Below are 27880 nucleotides of genomic sequence, written 5' to 3' on the forward strand. Positions count from 1 at the left end.
CACTGTGGCTCAACGAGGGAAAAAAATAATGCCATATGCTTTCGAAGCAGCGCGCCGTCTGCTGCATGGCTTTCTGTTTTCTAATACAGGCACTTGCCATCATTGTCAGAAGTTAGCAGTTTGACAAGAAAACTAGTGTGCTAACTAATGCACTGAGCCCATCCTCAGTTTTCATCACCACCAGAAATTAACTTTCAAGATTAATGGAACAGAGAGGGCTGGAATTCAAATCTCTTGTGGCATAATTATAATCCTTCCTAAAAATTCAATATATTTAATAAACTTTATTCCAAAGCAAAAGTCTTCTTTAAAGAGAATAGGATAAATCCCATGATTTTGGAGCCTGAGGAATTTAAAATGTTAATAGTGGAATGTAGTGTTTTCAACTGTAAGTAGAGCTGGATGGGACAGGATGCTATAATGAGTCACAGCAGGAACGTGGATTAGAAACAGCCCTGTTATATGAAATGAAACACATCGTTTCACTTGGTTAAAGTCGTGACTTTCAATAAACAAACAACTGCATTTCAGAGAAGAAAGAGCAGTGATAGGCTAAACATAAACAACAGAATGTGTCCAAAGGGTGAAACATCACCTTGTTTCTTAACATGATCTTGTCATTCATGCCTGCAGCTGCTTTCACAAAGACTACCATAACTCCCTCCTCTTTGGCTGACCCAATTGCAGCTATTTTTGAGTGTGCAAAATGTTTCCCTCTTTGAGTGCTTTAGCTCAAGCACTCAAAGGAGTGAAAATCACAAGTCATCAAATAACCATGCAGAACTCCATTTCAAGATCCAATTTGTATTTCTTGTCCATGGGCTTGCTTGCTCAAGCTTACTCTATAAAGTCATCTTTCTCTTTTATGCTTCTTTCCTCCTTCCGCTTTTTATGGGGCTGGGATGAGTTGTTTTGTGGGAGTTTTTTGCTGTTGTTTTTACAGTTCCTCTCATAATTTCTGGTACAAGAAACTTCAGAACATCCTGCCATTTGGAACATACTTTTAAAATTTTTCTGCAATGTTTATTTTGATTTTAAAATAAGTTAGGCAGATTTTTTTTCTGCTCACCATCTTAGCTCCTCTTTTGTTTAACTATTATTTGTTATACCTTATCTTTGTAGTGGAGTAAAGCAATTTGTGACACAGCTTGTATAAAGGACACTCACAAAATGAAGTTTTTCTGAACACTCCTCTCTCCTCTCCCACAAAGAGTATCAGTATGTGTTTTAAATGAACAGTCAAAATTGAATCACAGGCAGCTCTGCTCTACAAAGGACAGTGATTCAATGTAATTCTAGATGCCTATTGAATCCTAATGTCTATGTGTCAGTACTCCATAGTGATGTCTTTTATAAATCAGTTTTCATTATTATATGTTGCTATTAAGACTACTATTAAAAAGGGGAGCAAGGATTCCTCAGATACATGTGTCTGTCTACTTTTTACACATAAAATGGCATTCATTCTTTTTCATATAGTAGGTAGCTTTTCTGATCATTTGCACTATATTGTTATTCAAATATAATAATATGTAATTCCATGTCAATTAGATCTGACAGGCCCTCTACACATGAATTTGTGACAACTGTCTTCCAAGCACTGGCAGCACAGGTCAACCAGTGCCCCTTGAAGCCACCTTGAAGGTGCAATTTCCCTAGGAAGTAGGAGAAGCAGCATTGATGTTAAAATTTTTTTTTTGGTTTAGTTCTTCACAGTCTCCCATAACTATTGGCTTTTGCAACTGGCACTTTGTAAGCAGTGACTGGAAGGATTGTGATCATAATGCAGAGGTGTACAGTAAAAACAAAGAAGGCTTTTAGAACTGCACTGAAAATACAAAAAGAAGCAATCAGGATTACCTGTGCTGGTTTTCTGCCCTAGGAATTCAACCAGCTTTTCCCATGGCCTCTGTTTTCTCTGCTACAGATGAATAGAAGGAGTTCATTGCAGGTTGGGTTTTGTTCTCATCCAAAATGAAGGCATCTGATGGTTTCTTCCTGAAGAATGATTTTGGTTTCACAGCAATATCTTAGAAGTATCTTATGGTAGCACTTCTAATCTTAAATTTGAACTGCAGTTCAAAGATGTTTTTTAGAGTTTTGCCATTTCACTAATTCATGGAAAACGTGAAAATACTGTTACATGCATTTTCATATTTTGTACTTTAAAGACTTTTGTATATTATATTCTGAAGGCATTTTTTGCTATAAAATAGGCATTTTTTGCTTTTGCCTATCTTGGGCTATAAAGCTTTCATGGCAAGGACCATTTCTTTGTTCAATTGATTCCTTCTAAGGTTTGATGATCTACATGGAGGCACTTGAGGTGTTGCTATAAGTACAAATTATAATGTGTTCTATATGCAAAAGATTAGTGAAAAGGATAAACTGAAGGTATCAAACAAATGCTATTGAGAGTTGTATAATGCCTGAAGAGCCCAAAGTGCAATTCAGAGATGAGATTCTTTTGTCTGAAATATACATTTGCTGACCTGCCTTGCCTGTTGGATTATATTGCAGTTTTGTCAGGAAGCTGCTTTTTTCTCTTTCTTCTAAATCTTCTTCAAATGCCGGCTCACTGGAAGAACTCTTGCAGCTACTGCTCCTGAAGTTTAATTTATGCCTTTTGAAATAGCTACAACTTGTGAAGCTCTGTCACTGGGGGAAATCAGATTGAAATTTTCTCTTGAATAGTTGGATTATTATTGTAACCACTTAAAAGGTGACAGGATCTTCACCTCAGCCATTTTTTTTCCCTGAGAAGTGTTGGAAATGTCACCCAGTTAAACCTCAGATCAGAGCGTCATTTAAAAACATGTCTCATTAAACACTCAGCTCTTGTTATGACCCTGATGGATTAGTTGCTACTGAGTTTATGAAAAATGAAATGCATTACTTTTCCGAGAAGCTTTAACAATGTATTTTCCATTCTCATTTAGGATGGGAATGCCTGACACTTACTAAGCCGTTAGAATATGGCCTACGGCTCACCTAATTCAAAGGCAGGAGAATGAAGGAAAAAAGAGGAGGGTGGAAAATAGACTTTTCTTTCTTTTTTAACAAGTAGCATTTGTCATGCTTTGCAGACTTTTGAAGGCAACACCAACTACGACACGCCTGAGCTGCGGACTTTTGAACCTGTATCGACACGATTCATACGTGTCTACCCTGAGAGAGCCACACACGGGGGACTGGGGCTGCGAATGGAGCTGCTGGGCTGTGAACTTGAAGGTAATTGCTCTGCTAGAAATGAATGCACTTTATTATTTTCATAAATACATTCTCTGCTTGGTCTGCTGCTGAAGACTGCTGCGTCTGCACAGGCAGCACATCGGACTCTCACTTCCATGACTGCCATTAGTGCTGTTTCTTGGCCTATTCAGCTCCTCTCTGCAACATTTGAATGTGCCCAAGGCACAATTATTATTCTTTTTCCCGTTCCTTTGTTGAATCACAGTGATATTCTCCACATGGTTTTCCATTCCCTTAAACAGCCTTATGATTATACTTTTGAGAATCATAGAGCTATTAGGAGAGAATAAAGACAGGAACTTAAATTTTATGTTACCATGATACAACCCTGGAGGAGATGTTTTCTGAGAATGCAGAAGGAGCTTTGCACTAAATATAGTAATTACCTCCCTCTATCCTCCAAAGGACCTGAAAGTCACACCACAAACTATGGTAGGCAAAGATCACTTGACTGGACAGTGTCTGTGGTGTTACTTCTAGGGGGTAAAGAGGCCCTCTTTGTTCTTTACTAAGCCTTAATTTTGCAAGAGTATGTAGGAGATGAAAGACCAGGAAAAGCAAAGTTTAGACATTTGTCCTTGGACTGTGACATGAAGTCCGCTTTGATTTTTGTTATATAAACATAATTATTTAACTTCATAGATAACTACAGATAACACTGTGAATTTAACAATTTTATCTGGTGGATGATGACACAGTGGTGAGGTTTATAATCCACACAGCTTAAAAATACAGAATAACAAACCATATTATTTGGGGTTTCATATGACACCTCTTATAGAAGCAGCTGAACAGGCTCCCAAGATGAATGGAAACAACTGCTCTACCTCCATTTCTTTCTCACCATTTCTCCCCCAAGAGGGAAGTGTGGGAGGCATTTGCTGTGAGAACTGATGAGTTCTGTGTTGTTTTTTTTTAGTTTAGAGATTGAATTAGTATGATTTTACTTGGCCCGGAAAGTGGGGAGGCTGGAAATACTTCTTAGTTCCCGCAGGAAGTCCTCATTTCCTGTGGGAATACTTAGTTCCTGCAAACTATTGTGCTGCTTGATCAGAAAAAAAGAAAACCCAGCACCTGCCTTATGTAAACTCACAACCTCTGGGCAAAGCCCTTCAGCCACAGGGCTCCTGTAGCCACCCAGCCTTCCAGGAGTGAGTCTGTGGACCACCTCACAAGAATATATTGCTCAGTGAGATGGAGGACCCTTTGCTTTTAGGCAAACTGAAATAGCAAGTACATTCTTGTTTTTCCATGGGACACATCTTTTCACATTCTTTCTTCTTGCTATGGTACACTTTTGATGTATGCTCATCTGTAGGTCACCCATGGACAGGTGAGGTCAGTTCCCATTTGCCTGTGGGAGAAGCACAATAATGCTTAATGTTGTATAATTGCATCTTAAGGAGGGAGTTGAATGGAGTCACCTGAGATTTACTGAGCAAGAAAAGAGTTGAGATGAGAAAAGAAGCATGGAGGTTGGCACAGAGAGGAGCAGAAATCAGTTCTCCAGCAGTAATGAGCAAGGGCAAGTTTTGTGTGCTTGAAGCATCCCAGGGGGACATATATGAAATGATGGCAGAGATGTAGGCAAGCTTGAGGCTATACAGGGACACAAAGATCAAGATAATAAACTTAACTGGATGTAGAAAGCTAGAGGGATCCCCCAGAGGGGTTTTTATAGCAATGTGGGTAACAAATGTTCTGCATAATTCATAATAGGTACAGAACTGTAACTAGGGATAGATTGAACCTGTGAAGCATAGGTCAGGGTCCTAAAGAGGCATGTTTTATCCCATAATATTGCTACTTCAAAAACTACCACCTCTCCCGACATTTTCAAGGCAAAAATTCAGTGTATGTGATCTTCTGTGGCCAACGGATGCTGAGGGCAGTAGAAAGGAAAAGAAGAATCTGCAGAAGACATACATTATTGCATAGCCTATAATGAGTAAAAAAGATTGCTAATGAAAATAACAGTAAGTGAGAAGAGACAAAAGCCTGGATCACATTCCAGGACTGCTTATCTTAAGCCAGGGAACTATACGTGCGACATGAAACACAAACGTAAACGTAGCACCAAGTCTCTGTGTTCTGGTTTTCCAGATGTGGTGTGCCTTGCAGATTCTGGGCTATGTGTTTTCTGGCATCTGAGCTTTTAATTGTAATAGCAAGATTCAGACTTTTACTGGTTAGGCAGCAGCTACCGGAAAGTCATCAGCAGTGAAAAGCAGGCAGGTGGCCGGGAGGGATGACTGACATCACTGATAACTTATTTATTTATAACTTCAACAAAAAACAAAAGAAACACCTTCCATGTGTCCTCATTGAGCACAAAGTGATTCCACATCACACTGCCTTCCTGCTGCTGCTACCAGAACCGTGCTTAGACATTTCCTCTCTTATGTGTGCTCTGCGGAGAGGTTTCTTCAGTAACTCATTGGGTGCTAGAGAATTGCCACCTTCAGTTTGCACTCCCCTGCTCCTCTGCACAGGCCCACTCCCTGGGACTTCAGAGTGCAATAAAATTATTGCACACACTACCCCACACATAACCCTCCAGGACCCTCATTCTGCCTTGCCAGGCTTTCACTATTCCTTGGCAGGAACAAGCACCCAGTGAATAGACAGTCTGAGGCTTTGCTGCCCAGCTCTGCTCAGCCCTTGAGCTCAGATATGCTTCAGTGCAGGAGGCAGAGCAGATACTCCTCATTCCAAAGTACCAAGCAACCTGCAAAGTAGAGTTGCTTCAGACACAACACATGGTGCTCATCAGGAGGTTACTCCCAGCTGCAGGCTGGTTCTCCAGCTCGTGTTTTAACCGAACAACTGGGTTTTGTTTCAGCTCCCACCGCTGTCCCTACCGTTTCCGAAGGCAAGCCTGTGGATGAGTGTGATGATGACCAGGCAAACTGTCACAGTGGCACAGGTGATGACTACCAACTGACAGGTGCAGAAACCATCCTCATTCCATTGCAGCTTCGTTGTAGCTCATATCCATCACCAGCTTAATGTTTGCACTGATTTAACCACTCAGTATTAATGGGCATTAGTATGCAGTTTGTATTGTTAGTGCTGTCAAAACATGGGCATCTGCCTTTTACATATGACAATACTTTTGATTGTTTTCTCAGCTATGTAATTTTTGAGGAAAATAATAGTGACTAGATGGAAGAGAGGGCAATTTTTTGAGCAGTAATTGTGTCTAATCAAATCTTCTAATCAAACTTTCTCTTACTAAGAAGAAAAGCTGGACAATACTCTTGACATTTATTTTCTGAGATTGAAGAACTTGAAATATTGCTTGGTTTACATATACGCTTCCTACCTAAAACTTAGTACAGAACTCAAATCTCATCCCCAAACCTTTCCCAGTCAGAAACAAAACAGATTTGTTTCATCAAAGTGCACTGCCACATACTCACACTGCCAGAAATATTTCCATGAGCTTCCCTGCCTACACAGCATTACAGCCACAGAGGGGCTGGTGTTCTCCAAGCCGCCATCACCAGCAGAAAAGTAGGAGGGGGAGATGTAACATAGGCAGCACGTGAAATAGAGGAAGCTTGCTACGTTTCATATCCACACACTTCTGCATGGAATCATTAGTTCTTCTAAGACAGCTGACACTGCACCTCTATGTTTTTGATCTCTTGTTGGAGGTCACTTGTTCCACAAATCTCTGTGTCTGTTTGATTAGATCTATACATCTGCAGTAATTGAGGTTGTTTTTAGATGCAGTGACACAAGTTATTTCATCACTGCTCCCTGATGTGCTCATCTAATAAATGTTTATTGCTTCTTATATCCATGACATAAAATAGCATTAAAATCTGGCAATAGCTATCCGAGAGGTCATTGGGTGAGCTTAGGTAAGAGATTGGCTTTTTGGAATGAGCCAAGTAGAACATCAGGCAACAGATACAAATGAAAGTGAAATTTCAATATCAAACCCTTTCTGAGCTTTGCCAATATCTCCTGTAATTGCAAGTTGCAAATCATAAATTGAAAAAATAATTCTTGAGTGGAAAAGACAGTGCATGGTCACTGTCACTGCTTTTCAAATCAGTGTCTCAGATTAACCTTATTCTTTTTGAAAACAACCATGAAGGGAGTCGGATAAAATAGTCTGTATTGTGTTAAGGTAGCTCAGAAAGATTTCAATGTTACTAAACAATGTCATTTATTTATTTATTATTCAGAAAAGAAGGAGGCAGGTCATGAAGCACTAGAACTTCCTTTGTCTTGCAAAGCCCAATAGGTAGAGACATACTGCACATAGAGGAGGCTCTGTCAGGGAAAGCAGACAGATCTATGCAAGCACCTTCCATGCACATAGTCTCTGCACTTCAAGGAGCTCAGGACTCCATCCCACATGTCCCTTAGGGAACGTTTATTGAGCAGAAGAAAAACCTTCCACAGTTTCTGCTGGTTGTGCTTAGGGGGCAATTTATAATCTCTAAGACAAGGGAACAGCCGCCAACCTTCCTGTGCACTATCTCTTCCAGGGAACTGAATGTTTTTCAGCATTAATATTGAAAATTACTGCATTGCCCTCCTATAAAAGTGCAGACACTTAAGTACAATTTATTACTACACCTAGAATCCCTAAGCAGTGCATGCCCAGTTGTTCTGGACACTGGAGGAATGATGCACTCTACATATGGTTTTACTTATAAATGCACAGAACTGGTTTTACCAATAAATTATTGTAAACATTCTTTTCTCCCTCCAAACTGCATAGAAGGCAAGTGTGTAAGTCCTGTGGCCCATTAAAGCTAGCAGGGCAGTGCAGAGGGGGTTTCATGAGTGCCCTGCCCTCTCCCACCCGTTCCCGGTGCAGGCGCGGTGCACGGGCGCCACCGCAGAGTCGCTTCCCTGACAGCACTTGCACATATGTGAGCAGCACAGTGAAGCCTCCCTTGCAATTAACTGTAATTGTGCTGTAGGCCAAATTCCTTCCTGCTCTATTTGGACCCCATACAGAGCTACTCTATTTGCGTGGTTTATAGCATTTCCCATCAGATCATTCTCACAAACATAAAGCTGATACAGCTTGGGCATTCATTCTCATTGGAAGTCATCATAGTCATCCTTTCTATAATGCTTTAAGCACTTGCTTGCTGGAGAAAAGAAAAACAGAAGTCATTGACTGGTAATCAGCACCCCACCGTGCATTTATAATTGTACTAATTTCCTTTTTGTTTCCTTATGAATATGAGGCTTGCTTTAAAAAGTCAAGTATTTTAAAAATATCAATTAGTAGGACTAGGAGAGGGCCATGACCCCACTCACCTCTTGTTTTTCCGCATGAAGAAAAGGACAAAGGGGAAGTCCTTAATTCTTCCTTCACTTTGAGACAGAAGTGAAACCTACCTTAGACTTGATCCTAAAGTCTGGCAATTTCCATGCATCTCTCCTGTGAACTGGTCTCAGAACACAGCTATGAAACCACTTACAGGGAGCCCCAGTTTTACTTCACATCCCTGGTATGAGAAACAGCAGATCATGGGTAAATGAACAAAATAGTGACTCTTAAGAGGTGTCATGAAGACCAGCTGCTCACTTCCCATGTGATTTGGAGCAAACCAGTGTCTATAAATCAAGGACGGTCACAGGCACATGTTGAGGATGATTTAATTGGTGTTTGCAAGGACTCCAAATATACACAGCTTTATTTAATGAAGAGTTCTTGTGGGGCTTTTTTGATAAAGGAAACCAGACTTTTAATGTCATATTTTCATGCTTAAGCTTGCATACTCAGTTACCTACATGTCTAATAAAGACAGTAATATTTCAGGTTTATATATAGGTTATTCCTAATGACTGCTGTGTCCTTTGTTGTGTCACATGTATCATGATACGCATAATTTCTTTTCCAGGTGGGACTACAGTGCTGAATACAGAAAAGCCAACAGTAATTGACAATACATTACAACCAGGTAAAAAAAAAAAATCTTATTAAAACCACAATAAATTCCATACCCAAATTTCATGCCAGAGACAAAATAATGAATTGCAGCACTTCCTGACTTACCATTCCTTGAAGTCTCTGAAGTAAAGAAGCATCTGGTCTCTTAGCTCTGTACAGTAAATATTTTATTCCTTTCATCCACATGTAGATACAGCAGAGAACAAGATTTCCTTCTGCATCAGCAAATGCCAAGTGCTGACAAAATTAAACTAACTTAATCACACAGTGCACTGTTTAAATGTGGCATGTCAGTGACACAAAGTGTGTTTGCAAACTCCAGGAAAACAAAAACAGCCACACAGGCCCACTCACTATTTATATCCATGGTTTTACAAAACTGAGACAAGTAAAGTTTGCCAGTTTTTTTCCACCAGGGAGCTGGCAGTTCTACAATATTGTTTTCTAGCAAGTTTTCTTGAAATGGGGTTACATAAACTGCTACCATGTACTTGAAAAGGGAAAACCAAGTTGTCACTGGCAGCAGGTCCTTGTTACTTAATACAATAGCTAGAAGCTTTTAAATTCCTTAGTTTGCTGCTTCCTCAGCTTTCAACCATTTTTTTAATATCCTGTACAATTTACTGGGAGTGGGGGAGAGGATGGATTTGGGCAGAAAACCCAAACTCCAAAAACTGTAAGCACTGGTTAAAAATCCTTTTCATCAATAATTGTGGAGCAGTAAAGAGGTCAGTTTTCAGTTACTCCCATTTCCTCCATTAAAGCACAGTCAGGCACAGTCTTGCAAGTGATTTATTAACAGGGTGGGTAAATGTTTATCATTGTTTCCTCAACCATGTGACACAATCCACTCTTGCTTCAAGTGAAAGAAAGGGACTAATAATGTAAAAAAATTCCTAAAGGACACTTACGATGTTGATCTGATTAAGAGATAGAGCTGACTTAGCTCAGACGTTGTTCCCACTCTCAGCCTCTGCATTCACATATTGCAGAGGCCAATGCTTTTACTCTCCTCAAAATTTGTCTCCAGGGTCATCCAACTGGCTAAGTCAGCACACACTATTTTTACCTCTGCCCTGCTTTATGAGCAGAGGCAAATCGTGGAGCACCAGTGCAATGAGAAACACAACAGTGAGCCAGTCCCCCCTGTTGGGACACCTCTCCACCCTCCTCTTCACAGTCAGTGCTGCTGAAGGGCTGGAAGGCTGCTGCTGATCTCACAGTTCTGCAAAGGGGTTGGGGATGCAGAGGAAGAAAAGATTCTGTGCAGTGTACTTAGAGCAAAGCATTTTCATTTTTATGTCTGAAGTTATCTGTTAGGTTTCTATTTTGATGACATTAAGGATTTTTTTAGAGTTTTTTAAATTGTCTTCTTGCATTTAAACAAATTTCAGATTTAGACAGTGCCTCTGTGCAGTGCAGTTTCACTCCCTCCTGAGCAGTGCCAGCTGCTCTGCAGTTTGTGCTCAATCCCCTTGGCTTGGGCAGGACTCTCCAGTAACAGATTCACTCTTACTACCAGAGATTAAGATATCCTCATTTTCTCTCCTTACTTCCCTCCTGCACCACCTTTGCTTACTCTGCGATGTGCCAAGTTTTTTCTCTATTAAAAGAGTTTCTGAGGCTCTGTTCAGAGCATGCCAGTGTTACTTCCCTGCATTGTGCTCGTAGGAACCATTTCCTTCCGGGGAATACGGGACGAGTTCACATCCCAAACTCCAGGCTCCCACATGGCAGCACATTACAAAGATCTTAGATAGAGATCAGCCAGACGCTAATAAATAAGAATAAGGTTTCCAGAATTTCCAGTTTAAGAAATAAAGGTTTCCAGCTGCCTCATAATCCCTCACTGAAAACCAGCCAAAAACTCCCAAAAACGGTCAGACAGAAATTTTCCTCAGCATGGGGAAACCCCTCCTGGCCTGGAGGTGTTATGAACATTTCCCTCTGCTGAAGGGGCATGGCTGGACCCGAGGGCCACAGTGAAGCACAGGGAGCAGGGCCCATGGAGCCAGGAGTGAGTCTGTCCTGTCAGCCACAAATAACGTGGTTTAAACTGCTCCTGAAGCTCCACGGCTGCTTGGGGCCCCTGGCCCTCTGCTGCCTGAGGAGAAGTGCACTCTTTCAGCTCTTCTCAAGCTGAACAAGGTAGGAATTTAACACATCAAGGACAGAGCCTTCAGCTTTGGCCTGAATTCCCTTTCAGGCTGGTTTACCTTTAGATGCTAATGCACCGTGAGGTAAATGATGGAATATCTTGAATATGGAATGGATGGAAGCTCCAAGCCAAGGAGCTATTCCAGATCAGTTGCAGTTTGCAGGCTCCAGCAGGTGACCCTGCATCAGCTCCGTGGTGCCAGTGGTGGCCACAGCAGCTTGTGCCACAGTGCCTGGGGACAGAGCTTGACCAGCCCAACCAGCAGCAGCACAGGTACTCTGCAGTCAGAGCCAGCACCACGTACTGCTGTCCTCCTGCCTGCATTCCAGGCTGCAAATATCCCTAATCTTGTTATCCCAGACTAACGTGCTTGTGTGTGTCAAAGCCTGAGATTATCCTATTCCAACCAGCTTTCATACACTATGGAAACAGTTAAGAGCAAATAGCTGGAAAGCCTCAGTGTATAAACAAGCTATTCCATCAAGGAGTCGTTTACATTTCATTTCAAGGGGACTCAATTGAAAGAAAATAAAAAGAATAATTATTTCAAACCACTAAAAGTGTTTAAAGGTTTGGATTTTTTTTTTCTTTAAGAGAGGATCTAGTTTCCTCCTCAAACTTAAAAAGATGCCTTTTGCAAATCCATTTGTCAAGGTAAATACCTCAGTTCTCAGCCCTAAGTCTTTCTAACATCTAGTCATTTTTGAACACATATTTTTCAATTCTAAAGGACTATTTGAAATGCTTGTCTCTTAGCTATTTACATACAGAGCAAGCTGTTAATTTACATTACGTGCTCTCAGTGTGTAATCTGAGTCCTTTGTAAGGAAGACTGTTCTGAGAAGTACCTTGTTTTTCACACATGTAATAGCTATGTCAGAAAAATATAACTAAAAATATTGAAGTTAAAATCTCTGCTAAAAATAATTTAAAGGTAGAATAGGTCTGATTCTCATTTATGCTGGAACAACTTTGTATCAGTAAAAGGATGTTAAGGCAGTTAAATTATCATTTACTATCATTTAAGGTAATTCTGTGCTGCCAGCATAAATGGTATAAAAATGCAAATACAAATCAAACCAAATATACTACTTTGAAGTGGTCCAAATTATGTTTGTAATTTCCTATTTTAATGTTGATTTACCCTTCGGCACGAGCATCTTAGAGAGCACTTTCATATCATTTTTAATGCCATCATGCTTCTTCTTGCCTCTTGTTGAAGGAGTTATAAAAATATGTCAAAGTCTGTGGGCCACGAAAGATTAATGGACTCACAAGAAACTCACTCAACTAGATTTTCAAATTACTTTCTTGTTCATGTGCAGTAATGGTCCCAGCTGTGAGCAAGATGTGGTCAAAAAGTACAGCTGTTGGTTATTCTTTGAGAGGATAAATCTGTTTTAATTCAGTATCACGTACCCTACATTTTGAAAAAGGCATATGGGATTTCGTCACACCTCCCTCTCAGATTCTCATCTGAGCTGCTGCTATTTGATTACATAATAGCTGGTTTTCTTTGTCCTCTCAATACACACAAACCCAGAGATCAATCACCTATTGGCAGGAGAATTATCCTAGCATGGGAATGGGCCAGCAATGCAGAGGGAGCCCAACAATTGCTACTCGTCCCTAGTTTCCTTCCTTCCACCAGAGCTGCCAAGCTATAGTTCAAGGACAAAGAAGAGGACAGATTGCCTGGAGCTTGCTGTGAGCTACTGTATCAGCCCCCTGAGACCTTTAATAGGAGGGCTGAACTAGCCTGTCCTTTCTGGGGCAGATCCATTGTCCATACTGAACCCTAATGAACCTATCCTGATGCTACAAGTGTCCATTATTAATTGGCTAGCAGGCCTATTTTTCCTTTTTTATGAGTCCCTGGGAGAAGCACTGGAAGAGACATAAGAATAGGCAATAAGAGATGGCATGTTTAAGAAGCTCGTAAAATAAGAGCACTCTGAAATGCCTTGCCTTTGACCTTCAATCCCATTGCTGTGATTGTCTAAGGAGCATAGTAACACAATAACTTCTGAGAAAACAATGAGAACCTAGCAAGAAACAGCTAACTGCGTGCAGGTATTGGTCAAATTCTCCTCAGTTTCAGTGGATTCTAGTTCTGCATGGAAAACAAGTTCATTTTCATGCTACACCATGCTCTCTCTGAGTCTGAAGCCAAGGAACACAGGCATGGCCAAAGCATATCAGACTTAGGCTCTTTGCCAATTTCCTGGACTATATATTTCAAATGAAAGTGTAAGAAACTATTTATTAGATGGAGCTGTGAAATTTAGCTCTGTTTTGAATCTCTCCTTCTGATCCCAGTGTTCAGAACAGTCATCAGAGCATGAAGTAAAAGGCTTTTGTCACTTCCTGCACTTTAGAATTAGCTGTTAAATTCTGGATGTTTTTCTTGTCCATGTCAGTGTCCAGTTCTCTTTGAATTGTGCTCAATCTTAGCAGCATTCAAGGGAGCAAGTACCACTCACATCATATGAGAATGTTTTTTCCTTTGATCCACATTGAGCTTAACTGAGTATCTCACATTACTTAGTCTGTGAAATGGAGAAACCAGAATATTGTTCTGTTCTGAGTCTCTGGGTTCATCATTCATTTACACACTTCTCCTATGTATTCTGCAATTTATTTTTATTCAGAGTTGAACAATACCAGTCCTGTCTTTGTGCTATGTGCTCATTTCTGCTGTGTGGCATCTTCAGATGGATGTGATCTATCTACCACTGTTCTCCTTTCTTGTGGTTTGAATACCACACGGGCTATCAGTACTTTGCATAATATAATCCTTTGGGATTAATAAGATTAATTTTGTTCTACATTTTCTAAAACCTTTTCTAAAGTTCTGTCTCATGGCTCTGATGTCAAAGCCATGCAATATAACTCTCCCTAGGCCTCCTTGACAATGAAAGGCTATTTGTCACAATCTTAAAACTCTTTAATTCATTGCAATGTCACTCTGTTTCTTTTAAAACCCCCCTTGATTTTCAGATGTCCCCTTTTGGGCAAGATGTCTTTGATCATGGCCCCATTGTCTAGAAAAAATATCTAATACACTGACGAAAAAGACATAATTGCAGGATTGCCTTTCTGCACTCATGTATGCATAGACTGAGTTCTGCTTCTTCAACATTTTGAGCCCAAAGAGAGATTATTCACCACAATCTGCTTTTTTCCTAGAAAAGGCTAGAGTGCTCCAGGAAACATCTTTCCTCCACATTGAATTCCTGTGCCAGACATTATCTGCTGAATTCATTTGTTCCCAACTAGGATGCTGCATTCGTGACAATGAGGAGTGGACCCCTCTGGAGGCCAGCAGGAGAGAGGGCGGAGGCAGACGGGATGGGGAGGATGAAAGAAAGGAGTGAAGAATGAGGGCTCAGTGCCGAGAGACACCACAGCTCAGCCGAGGCACTGACAGGCAGAGCAGAGGGGCAGGAGCTGCCATAGGCTCAGATGTCTCTGCTGACAGAATGAAATTTTCTAGGGGCCAGAGGGGAGAGGGCACAGTGGCCACAATGCAGGAATCCAGTGAGTTGAGAAAAAACTGGGTCTGGGAGCAAGGGCCTGCCAAACAAGGACACAGCAGGCAAGGAGAGAATGATAGATGAACCCTTTTTATATCCATTCTGTCTCAACCTACTCACCTGAGGTTTTGTGTTGTTAAAATTATTATTCTAGTTTGCCTTCCATTAAAATCTGGGTTGTGAGTTCAAAAGCCTTACCAGTCTTCTCTGGCAGCTCAGTACATGCAGGAGTTCTTTGCCTCTTCAGACTGGAAGAGCTCTACCTCAAAGGTCTGGCCAACTGCAGGTCTCAACACACTTCCCATATTTCTCATTATTTTCCCACAATAAACAAGCACATTCTAAGAGTTGCATTATCTTTCCTGGCTTTTTTTATTAATAATGGGCAAGAAATAGAATTCTTCCCCTTGAGCTGATATTGATGGAAGCATAGAGTCCTTTGTTCTTAGTTCATACTTGCACAAAGCATCTCATTAAAGTAAACCTAAGTTATTCCTTTAATAAGGTGTGAGTCATGCCTGAGAAAATACTCCAAGATTTGGTCACATTGCTGTTGGGAGGGTATTGCTCTACTGGGAGTTGTTACTGCCCAAGGTGAGATAAAAGTTCATACCAATGGGGTAGGAACCAAGTGCTCAAAAGATTTCAAACTGCTTCTGAAAATAAGAAATGCAAAGGATTTATATGCTATCTGTGTATAATCTTTCCATTGAAATTCCTAGTTCTATTGAGGAAAATAAGCTACAATGTATTAAACCTTTGGGCAGAATTGAAAAGAAGCTGAAAACAAGATATGATCTCATCCTGACCATAATACCAGACTTCCCTTATTTTACGCAGAGCTTGTTTTGAAGCTTATTTTGAGTTCATTTGGCAATCAGCCACATTTGTCCCTTTTCCCTCTCAATTTGTCCATTTCAATGCTGCCATCTTGTGGGCCTACTTAACTGTCTGGAAGATGCTGAAAAAAGTTCCTATTGAAGCCAAGAACTGTAGACTTCACCAGAAATCCTTTTCTGCCAAGGACATTCCATAAATGTTCCTGATTGTTCTTATTTTTTTGCAAATCTCATTGAGAGTTGCAAATTGTGGCACCATTACGGTGCAGAGATATTGATAACCAGAAAATACATCTGATAAGTAAGCCAGAGCTTGCTTTATGAGTCTTCTGTGCTGCAACGCGGTTATCAGATAATGTGGGCAAATCAGAAGACTTAATCTAACCACAGGAAAAAAAATCCCAACATGTGGGTCATAAAGAGACAAGAAGTAACCACATCTTTTACAAAAAATAGTGATTTTTCATCTGTTTCCCAGGAGGGCTGTTCCTGCTATGGCTTCTCAGAGTCTCGGGAAGGAATGGTTCTGCTGATGGTCAAATGTATGCATTTGTTTTGAAGTAAAAAATCTGAATTATGCAATTAATAATCACATTTCATCCCTCCTTTTCCATCTTTCCTTGCAGAGCAGCCACTATACAACTGTGGCTTTGGCTGGGGATCCCAAAAAACTTTGTGCCACTGGGAGCATGACAACCAGGTGGATTTAAGGTGGGCAATCCTGACCAGCAAAACCGGGCCAATTCAAGACCACTCAGGTAATCATGAGTTCATGATATTCTATTTAACTCAGGATGAGATTGTTCTGTTTAATACCAATGTCTTCCAAAAAGAGAGTGAATTATATCTAAAATACATAAAGTCACAAAGATGGTTCTCTAGTAAACCTAATCCATTACTGACTGTAATTGTCCTTTCTGTTGGGGAATAAAGATTGCTTCTTGTCAGGAGCTGAAGATATTTCCTTCCCCTGACTTGCCTTTGGGTAATCATCACCTGGGGTAGAAAAAAACCTGAATGACCAAATATTTTGCAAATATCCCTGACCAACTAATACAGTCAGTCAGTTAATGACCTCACATTATTCCTGTTTGTAGTTACAGGGACTACCCACCACAGGAAAGTGTTGTATGCAAGTGAAACTTCCCAGATGGGTGTGTTACCACACCCCTCTCCTTTCCAGCAGGAGTTGGAGGTTATGGCCATCCTCTGCTCACAAACAGTTTTTCAAGAAATATCACACTGGGGAATTGATTGGTTTGTTTTGCAGTAACTAACTCATAGCTCAGCATAATTAGGCAATAAATTTGCTGCAGGCTAGTGGAGAAGGGAGGGCACTGTGTGACCTGCACAGCCTCTTACTTTAGCATTCTTGCTTGCATACGTGCAGATTAATCAAATGGGTTGAGATTAATCCCCCTTCCCACTTCTGCTACCCTTTGCTTAATGAGAATGACAAGGAAATTAGACAAAATTGGACTTTTTAAATTCTGAGACACTTTCAATTGAATCTTAAGACAAGTACAGTAGTTTCAGGGGAAAAAAAAAAAAACTTGTAATACTTTGACTATAAATGGCATTGTACAAATAAATGGCATCAAATTAACTAAATGCAGTTAGCTGAAGTGAAGGCTGTAATGGTGGAAAAATTGATGTAGAGTAAAGTGAAATGGCTCAGTAGGATCTGACATTGAAAGGAGGTTAAAAGCTATGTTAGCCAGAGACTGACAAAATCTAAAAGGCATGCATAAGTAAAGCTCTAATTAAGACAATGAAGACAGAGTTCCTGACCTGGCACTGCAATAATATTCTGAAAATGAGAGCTATCTGCACTTTGCCATCAAGGATTATAGAGAGAGAACCTGTCTTCAATCAGGACATGAAGAAATTATATTCTTCAAATGAGATTTTGTTGTTTCCACTGGGCCCTGCTAGTACAGAAAACTTATTTGTTCCATGAGCTATAGCTTTAGTAAATCTTAAAGGCAGCCCCTTTTTCTTCTACTGCGCTTCCAATATTTTCCAAAATTCTCCTTGAATTCTAAGGGCACCTTCACTTGCCAGGTTTGTGGCCTGCCTGCCAGCAGGCACAGAGCGAGTGGGGTGGGTGTGAACGCAGACCATGAGCAGTCTGAATGGCACTGATGTCCCAAACAAACCCTCAGCTGCAAAACAAGGCCACCCTATGTATTGGGAAAACCACAGTGAGCAGCTCCCAGGCGTATTTTTTTCTCAGACACATGTGTAAAGCTGAAAAAATACACAGAAGAGATTTTCAACAGCAATTGCTTGTAGACGGCAGGATACACTGCATGTCACTTCAAATTATATACCTTGTGATGAAATCTGGCCAGTGTTTGGTCTTCCAACTCAGACAGCCATACTAATGCTGTGATTATTTTCCTTTTTTCCTCCCAATGGATTTCCCCATTCTTTGAAGAGATTTGCACGTTGTGCTTCTCTGCACAGAAGTGAAATTGGAAAGAATGTATAGACAAAAACATTCCTGCTTAAGAAGCTGGACAAGATGTTACTGCAGAAACACAGGGGAAAAAAAGACTAATTTTTTTTTTGCAATATAACATCATCTTCTCCTATAAAATTCTTCAACATGCATATTGGGCAGGATACCTCTACTGCTCATGGAAAGATCCAAACAAAAGAAAATAACTTTGTCTCATGTTAGAAGAAATATGTTCCTTTACTGTTTTTTAGGTCTAGCCACTGGGTTTAACCCACTCCTTTTCATTCCTGGTTCCCATCTCACTACTCTGTTTTTCTTATGCTTACCAGAGCAGCAATGCTCATCTTCCTGTCTTCATTGGTGTGAGACTATACCATTGCAATCCAATTATACACTATTTCACATGAAATTCAAGGATGTTATGTATAGCAAAGACTAATGCTGACAAAATACCACCCTTCTAAAATACCTTCTTTTGCCTCTTTTTACTTTTCTTTCTTTTGAGTGTTGGTATAAACAGTGATATGTATACTTATTTGGGCAATACTCAAGAAATAGTGTTTTTATTCTTACTTTTTCCTTCCTACTCGCAATAGCATGATGTCAATAAATGCACTCTATCCTTTTGTGTGAGTGCATTGCACATGCAATCTATTCTTACACACACCAGGATGAACTTCGTGTTTTTCCACCATGACTCTCTGCAAAGACACTGTTCAAAAGCTGACTGGAATGGATGTGTGGCTGATGTAATTCAGAAGCACTTCTCTATAGTCAGTACCTTACTTAGCAATTTTCTGTTACCAAACTAATCACACTCCCACATGCTTCTCTCTCAGCGTGATTGAGAAAGTAAGTTTCCAAGTTAAGGGTATTAGGTGTTCAGATTTCAACAAGTATAAATCCATTATGCCCTTGAGAAAGCTATAATCAGCTATATATGATAAGCTATAATCTTACTCTTTCAGAAAAAAGGGCTCACAAATATATAGAGCCTGACATATTGTTACAAAAATCAAGGGCATAATTCTGACACCATCTGTGACAATGCTCAGCCTCTGTTTGGGAACATGCTTTAAATCTCAGTGCCTGATCTCTGGCCATGGCTGTTCAAAGCCATTTCACCTTCTCAGTGTTCTTCCCATTCTAATCTTGCCCCTTGAGCACAGATTATTTCAAACAGAATTTTTTTTTAATAGCTCTGCACAATTAACATAGAGTAGGCCCCAGGGACTTCTCTCTAGACTGCTGAACCAGGGATGGCTGTTTTCAGGAGGTGCACACTAACTAATGGAGCACATAATGCTGTCTCACCAAACACGTTTGTGCCTCCTTCCCTTAACATAACAAATGCCTTGTGTGTTTCATGTGGTGAGCACGTTGTAGGGGCACAAAATTTCCCAGTGAACAGCAGAGCAGATGGCCAAAAGAAAGTGCAGAATAACAGAATTGCCTGGGTTGGACAGGAACTTTAAAGGTCACTAGTCCAACCTCCCTGCAGTGACCAGGGACATCTTCAAGCCTGACCCTGAATGTTTCTGGAGGTGGTGTGTCTGCTTCCTCTCTGGACAACTTGTGTCAGTGATTCACCACCCACCAAATTTCTTCCTTATGTCGAGTCTGAATCTGCTCTCTTTTAGTTTAAAACAATTACCCTTTAGGCTGTCACTATGGGCCCTGTTAAAAAGTTTGTCCTCATCTTTGTTGTAAGTCCCCTTTAGTGGCTGAAAGGATCTCCCCAGAGCCTCCTCTTCTCCAAGCTGAATAACACCAACTCTCAGCCTGTCCTCATAGGAGAGGTACTCTAGCCCTCTGATAAGCTTTGTGGCTCTTTTCTCAAAGCATATCAGCTTTCCTAGAACTCCCAAAACAACACACTCTGACTCTCTTGTTTGTGATGCTTGACCCATCAGCACAGAAAGAAAGCAAAAGATATGGGGCGGTCAGGGATTCTTGTGTTAACAAAGAACATTAAAGCTGGTGGCTATTCTTAACACAGTCCTTCTGTCACAGTAGGAGATGGCAATTTCATTTACTCACAAGCTGATGAAAGCCAGAAAGGCAAAGTGGCCCGGCTGCTGAGCCCCGTGATTTACTCGCAGAACTCCGCGCACTGCATGACGTTCTGGTACCACATGTCCGGCGCGCACGTCGGCACCCTCAGGATCAAACTGCGCTACCAAAAGCCGGATGAATATGACCAGGTGCTGTGGACCCTGAGCGGGCACCAGGCAAACTACTGGAAGGAAGGACGTGTTCTTCTTCACAAGTCTGTGAAACACTACCAGGTGAGCTTGGCTGCTCCTCGCTGAGCTACCGCAGCCAAGGCCAGCAACACCTTGCTGCTGGTGTGTCATACACCGCAGTAAAAAGTGTCACCCAAGGATTCATGCAGGCAGTATTACACCTACAGATGAGCTACGTTTGCTGTGACTAATAATATTGAAATATCTCATGGTATCTCAGATTACTGTGATACAAGCACTTTCTTATTAGAGGCCAAATAAATACTTTATATATCATTTATCATCAGTCACAAAACTGCCTCTTTGCCACCGTTTTGCTGATGTAAAATCTCTCATAAAGTTGTGTCAGTACATAATTTATATTTACCTGTATAAGTTCATAAAAGCAATGCAGATTTTCAGACCACAATTGAAGCACAAGTGTGTCATCAAGTGAAGATGTGTGTTAACGACTAATTAAGAAATCCTGACTGCTACAGTTGTATGCTAACGTGAAAACAATGTGAACACTCTGTTGTTTTTCCAGGTGGTTATTGAGGGAGAAATTGGAAAAGGAACTGGAGGAATTGCTGTGGATGATATTAAAATTGACAATCACATAGCACAGGAGGATTGCCGAAGTAAGTGTGACTAGCAAGAGCATAGAGAGTTCTCATCCAAAATATTGTTTATTTTGTTTTGATAACTGGTTCTATCTGTGGGAAAAGGATAATTATTAGCTATGTTTCTACTGTAAATATCCTGATTCAGCCCATAGCTTTATTCATAGTAAGTGCCATTGGTGTCATCTTGGTATGGCAGCAGTTTGGATCAGAATTGGCATCCTACTGACATGGATGACAGCATATTCACAATTTCATGTCTCTCCCTGTATTTCATATTGCTTCGCCCTTTAAATTTCTCTGCTTTTTCTGTTGCAGGACCTTGTTTTATCTAATGCAAAAAATCCATTTTTATTTCTTTGCCCTTTTTAGATAACTTACTATGAAGCCTTCTTAAATTTTTTAAGGGCCATTTCAAACCGTTACAGGATAAGCAGGGTGAAAAGGCCGCTGCTCTGTCCTCTGCTGTCCTGGGTTTGCTGTGGCTCATTTGCTGTAGTCGTCAGCTCCCAGACATGTGGGACACAAAGCAGTGTTAGGACATGGCCTTTCCCATCTCTGAGCCAGGCTATTCCTGAGATGCTCTTTGAGCCCTTTTATTCCTGGCCAGTCTCAAGTTATTCCAGTCACTGCTGATCACATGCACATTGCATACTGCACGTAATTTGGCAGCAGCAGCCCCAAATAAACACAAGCAACAGAACACTCTCCTTCATAGCTGAGATAAAGCAATTACTTTTAGCATTAAGAAGATAAATCTATTCTGTGTGAGTTAACAATACAACTAAGAACAATAATAGAGGGTGTTCCTGACCTATTGTAGCCAACTACCTTCTGAGGGTAACATGACAGTCTTCAGCTACGTGGTAATTTCACTGCAGGATGAGGAAACAATCTCTTTTTACCACGTGGACCAACCCCTGGGGTTTATCAAATGCCACCAGAGTGGCAGTTGTCAGGAAAGGGAGGCAGGACACGCTGCTTAGTCCTCCTGCAGTGCCAAGAGAGGTACTGAGACCACAGTGTCTGCATTTAATTGACTCCAGCATGAGAAAGGGAAACAACTTCTTTCCTACCTCCGTGTTTTGGTTTTTCAAACCAAATGCTGAGCAAAGATTTCTGCCTGAGGGAGCTAAACCCAAAAGCTCAGTCTGAAATCCAAACACAAGTGGTCTCGCTGCAGCCAGTGAAACTATTCTTGTGATTAACTATGCCTATGCTGATGAAGTGTTATGGAATTGGGCTCCAAAATTGTAAATACAGTGAACAAGATGCTAATTCATCACACTGATTTCTCTCTCCCAGTCATGGAAAACCCCTGCTGATATCTATAACTGTGCCAAGACTGGGCGGAGGGGAGTTTTTTAATCTTTCTTTTTTTCTCCATTAATTTTCAGAGCCCATTATACTGAACAGCTCTGTCAAGCCGCCATAATAATGCTCTGACACAGGAAAATCTGCTGTACCATTATTGCCAGCATGATAGTCAATCAGTGTTTGTAACCCTAATAATCAATGTCAATTCTTTTGCTTCATTAGAATCAACTGATGTGGAGAATGAAATAGATGAAGAAGAAGATCCAGAAAGTAATCAAACAGGTAAAATTTGTGTTATTTCTAAAAAGGGAATGAATTTTAATGTGTATTTTAATGTGAATTTTTGCATTCTATTTATTTATTTATAGATTTGTTCTCTAACTGCATATTGTATTAAGGTGTTATGATTTTTATGGATGAGATGATAAGAAGACTTACATTTATTTGAAGGTTGTAATAGTTTTATTCTTCCATGTCATATGGACTTATGTCCTTTTTATTATTTTGTCCTATCTCAAACATTTCAAATTTCATATACCTAATTTGTTACATTATATTCCTATATATGCAAGCACATTATAGCCCCTCAATATTTTGTTATGTAGAAGGCTTGTCCACTGCTGAAGAAAGCACTAGCATTATATCTTATAATTTATGACTCGCATTATGCCTCAGTAATTAGGCTCAAAACTCTTTAGGTTAAATGTTCCACAGACCTGGCTGAAAATGCCATTTTATGACCAGTCTAGCAAAGCATTATCATTTCCAATGATGATAACGGTAAATGGATCATTAAGTGGATCATAATTGTCATATTGTTCCAATAATAAAATATATTTGCATTTTTCAGGCAATAAGCTTAATTTTTTCTGTTACAGTCAACAGGATTGCTATAATTGATTTCAGTGAAAGAGAATGAGTTTGTCCAAAAAGACTTTTTGGCTTTTCCAGCAACAATTACAGGGTTTGCTGCTTTTGGATCATTTTCATAAACTAAAAAAGTTAAGGGAAAACATTATGATACCCAGTGAATATTTTACACAAGAGGGCAGAGTGCTCTTTTGTCTCAGTTCTGCCACTACTTGCACTTCAAGATCCAATACTAAAGTCATTGAAGTAGAAATTAAATGGCTGGATATTCCAAACCAATGTCTAATGCTCTAACCTTTCACACTAAGCTGAGTAGGATTTGATTAACATTTTTGAGCTATATACTGCAACATGGCAAAACATAATTAAAAGACCTCCTTATTCACTCCCAAGACTCCCACTTAATCCAAGGCAGAACCACAGCTCTACTAACAGGCAGGAGATTTAAAGATTGGAGAACAATCTAGAAAAAATCCACAGCTATTTGGGCCACGTTACAGTTTTCAGCTATTTATGACCACCTTGCAGAAGCTAGGTTTTAAAATTGTGTAAAAAACTTATGTTAAAAAAAATCAATCATCTTCTCAAAATTTCCAATTCATTAAACAAAGTTCTCACTAGGATCAGTTCTGAAAATTTTGCAATTCTTTATTCAATTTCAGGGTTTACACCTCCATACCGTAGCACAGGTGAAGACTATGATGACAACATCTCCAGGAAGCCAGGCAATGTCCTGAAGACCCTAGATCCAATCCTCATTACCATCATAGCCATGAGTGCACTCGGGGTGCTTTTAGGAGCCATCTGTGGAGTTGTGCTGTACTGTGCCTGTTGGCACAATGGGATGTCGGAGAGGAACTTGTCTGCACTGGAGAATTATAACTTTGAACTGGTCGATGGTGTAAAACTGAAAAAAGATAAACTAAACACACAGAATTCATACTCAGAAGCATGAAGGCGTAAAGCAACTGGAGACGTCAGAGAATCGGGATGGAAGGACATAGCTCGGTCGTGCTGGGGAACTGTTGATCTTTTACTGTACAGGCTGAAAAGTGCATTGATGACACTGAGCCAAGCTTTTCTCAGGAGCTTCAATGAGTGTGTAACCGATGAACATGGACAACAATCTGTGTTAACAACCTGAATCATGTACAGTCTGCTTTTTCTGTTGGTTTTATTTGGAATAATCGAATGCTGGTGTTGAGACCAAGTATGATTGACTTATAGTTCATTTTGTCTTTCTTTCTCTCCCTCTCTTTTGTTTTCCGTTAATGGATAATTTCGTTTTTACTGTGCAAAATCCAAGATGCTGTCACAAAATGTATTCAGTGGGGTCCTTTGGATGGACATGCTGTCTGTAGCTCAGTGCCCAGAAAATATTGGAGTAACAGCAATTTAGTGGACTTCTGCACCTGTATTTGTGTATAATTGCTCGTGTTGTGCATAGGCAAAGAAGGGTTAGGATGTTTTTGAAAGTACTGCTGCATCAGTACCGATATAGCGTGTCAGCTCTGTTTACGAAGCAATACTGTCAAATTTTATTGATGTTTTTCAGTGTTGTACTGAATTTTGTGCTTGTGAACTCCATAAAAGAGTAGGTGCCATCATCAGACACAACTGGTAACCAAGTGTACTGCCTAAAAACTAAACAAAAAAAGTCCTTGGCACTGGCTAGTGTATGTCCTCTCAAGTGCCTTTTTGTTTGTACTGCTTCTCATTGTGTTAACATTAACTACAGCTTCTCTGCAGTTACGCCCTTGTCTTTAATCATATTCTGATGGCTCACTGACTAAAAGAAAAGTATATTTTAGTGTAAGAAAACAGCCTCAGCCAAGGCAAGGGCTAATCAGATTTGACAACCTGGCTTGATTGTTCTGCTTTCTGTATTCCAACTTCATGTCTCTTGACCCTTTTGTATAAAGCTGCAATATCCCCTTTTATTGTTCTTTCATATAGAATGTATTTTCAAATGTAAAATCTCTCTCCCTTTCTCTTCTCTTTCTCTCTCTTTGTCTCTCTGAGTAGGTTTCATAAGCATTTGCCATTGCCAAGGAAAGAAAACTTCAGCTTTAACTTGCTGGTAATGGCAAAGGATTTTATTAGAGTTTGTGTTAAAAAATAAGGGAAAATTCTTAACTTTATCCTCCAAAGTCGAACTTTGGGTTTCTTCTTAACAGCATAAAGTGACAGTATCTTTTTTCCTGATGTCATGAAACATGTCTTTTATCCTGAACATCTTGCCTGTTAATTACACTGGGGAAAATGCTTCCCTTACAGAAAAAATTGCCTTTAAAACAAGAAACTTTCCTCCTCTTGCCCCTACCTGAACTCCTAGTTCTGTTCTCTCAGTAACCATGTATTTTCATGCTAATCAATGCTAATTGGGCTTAGGAGTATGTACTGAGGGCAGAATGAAATCCCACAATGTATGTAGGGTATGTTCTTACCATCATGTTTAATCCAATTGGCATTTCATACCAGGAGGTTTCTGTTTGACCACAAGTGCAGGCAGTGACCAATGCAGTGAACTGAGTACTCTAAGCCATTGGGAAAACGTGCTTGACAATGGTGGGGAATTTTTTTTTAATATTTTAGGGCAAATACTATTGGTCAAATAATATTCTACAGCCTATGCAGCTGGTGCAACAGGGTAAAAAGAAACAAGAGCATGTTTCCCACAGGGGTCTGTACAAGGCAGTGAGAGAGCAGAGGGGTCACTCCCCTCCTGCAGGTGCAAGGGGAGCCCCTGGGTTTCTGCAGTGACCTGCACACAGCACAGCCATAACTGGAGGGCAGCATCAGCCTCCCCTGGGTATCCACCAACCAGCAGAGAAAACCAGTGCAAACATGGGGAAGGGAACATCCCACCAAGTGCTGAACTCATATTTTTCCTCATTGAAGTTCCTGAGTAGAGTCAGGGAAGTGATTGGGACTTTCTGAGTTAGTCTTTTTCCAAAATTGCTTTTGTAGAAGAGCAATAAAATATCCTGTCCAGGATTAGGATTAAAGAAGGGCTAATTCAGCCTTGGATTACTTGGAGCAAAAGAATCTACCCCTATCTATACACCAAATGCTTTGAAGTGTATAATTTCACCAGTATGAACTATTAAATAGGAAAATATACAGAAAATCCACTAGTAACCCAGAAATTGAAGAAAAATGAGGGAGACTGTAGGTAAAAATGAAGTTTGAAGTTGAAAATATTTTAAAGGAAGACCCAATAGAAAAAAACATGGAAAGTTGCTACTTCAGAGTCCTAAAGGCAATGACTATCGTAAAAACCCAAACACCCACCTTCAGGTCATCAAACCTTAGATTGATGGAAGAGCTACCTCCCCAGCCTCTCAACCTTGGGTCCTCCAGAGGGTGAGACAGTGCACCTAAGGCCTGAAAGTTTTGCCTAAAAGTTAGTCTATGAGATGTCCCAAGCAGCAGACTCACTTTGTCACAGGTAGAATTTTCATTGATTTCTAACACTGTAATTTGACCATAATGGCATTGCAGCAGCTAGTTAATTAACCCAAAGAAGAAAAGGATTTTTCAAAACTATTTTCAGCAGACCACCACTGTGTGAGTCAGGAATTAAGGGTCTATTCTCCTTAGCTGAAAACCTTCTAGTCCACGAACTAGACGAAGAGTTACATGCTTATATTGCCTTGAAGAGAAAATCCTGTTGGGGAGCCCAAGCCCAAAACCTTTTGAAATATTCCCACTGATTTCAATAGATTCCAGACCAGCTCTGTGTCTTGATCTATTTGAACAGAAAAGCTGGTATTTGGTGGGTTTTTTCCTTCTTTTAACATACAGAGAATAGTGAACCTAAAAAAAATGTATCTCCTTTGTGGTCTTCAGATGTTACTATGATAATGAGGATCTAGCACTGAAGATTTGATTTCTCTGAAGGTAATAGAATTAAAGTTGCCCTTCAATAAAGGAAAAATGATACTGCAACTTTACATTGAAAAGTATCTTGCACTGATAAATATATTTAAAAAAATTATATGTTTATAAAGTTATTAATTTGTAAAGGCAGTGTTACAAAATGTTCAGTTTATATTGTTTTAGATTGTTTCATAATTTTTAAAGTGTAAAATAACATATTTTTTTCTTTATTGAAAAACTATAAAAATCTTCTGTAGTAAAATGATTTCATTTTACTGGTATATTATTGCTTCATGTTTTGTACCATCATAAAACTTTGTGCAAATTTTTTTTACAGAAATTTTTATTTTCTATGACAATATGACACTTGTAAATTGTTGTTTCAAAATGAACAGCGAAGCCTTAACTTTAAATGACATTTGTATTCTCAGACACTGAGTAGCATAAAAAAACCACATAGAACTGAACTGTAACTTAAATTTCCAAACTATGACTACTACATTCCAAAGAAACAGTTGAATTAAACATTTTCATAAAATATCCCATAGCTGATGTATTTTATTATACTAGAATGGATTGGTATTATTAAATGGATGGTTTTATTTAGCATCGTGCCACAAGCACAGTGTTTCAATCACAATTGTATTTGTTAGTAGGCAGCTCCAACAGACACCTTGGTGGGTTTGTTCATTGTTTAGGATAGAGGCATTCACCTTAGCCTGACCCATTCTCTTTCCTTGCTGTGTTTTGGCCAAACAGCTGTGATTGAAGTGGACAAATTTGCC

At 40.0% G+C, this 27880-nt stretch overlaps 1 protein-coding gene across 1 annotated transcript in view; it reads left to right on the forward strand.

Annotated features, from left to right (window-relative positions):
- NRP1 (neuropilin 1) overlaps nt 1–27635 on the forward strand; it is a 114477-nt gene extending 86842 nt beyond the window's left edge. Inside the window, 9 exon segments of the mRNA XM_064397501.1 lie at nt 3087–3231; nt 6095–6199; nt 9132–9191; nt 16341–16472; nt 20195–20466; nt 20951–21044; nt 22566–22625; nt 23876–24133; nt 24136–27635. Of these exon segments, the coding sequence (XP_064253571.1) occupies nt 3087–3231; nt 6095–6199; nt 9132–9191; nt 16341–16472; nt 20195–20466; nt 20951–21044; nt 22566–22625; nt 23876–24133; nt 24136–24176 (1167 nt within the window). The 3' untranslated portion in view covers nt 24177–27635.
- Nucleotides 27636–27880: the final 245 nt, after the last annotated feature.

Source organism: Passer domesticus, chromosome 1, assembly GCF_036417665.1.
Source record: "Passer domesticus isolate bPasDom1 chromosome 1, bPasDom1.hap1, whole genome shotgun sequence".
Classification (NCBI taxonomy): Eukaryota; Metazoa; Chordata; class Aves; order Passeriformes; family Passeridae; genus Passer; species Passer domesticus.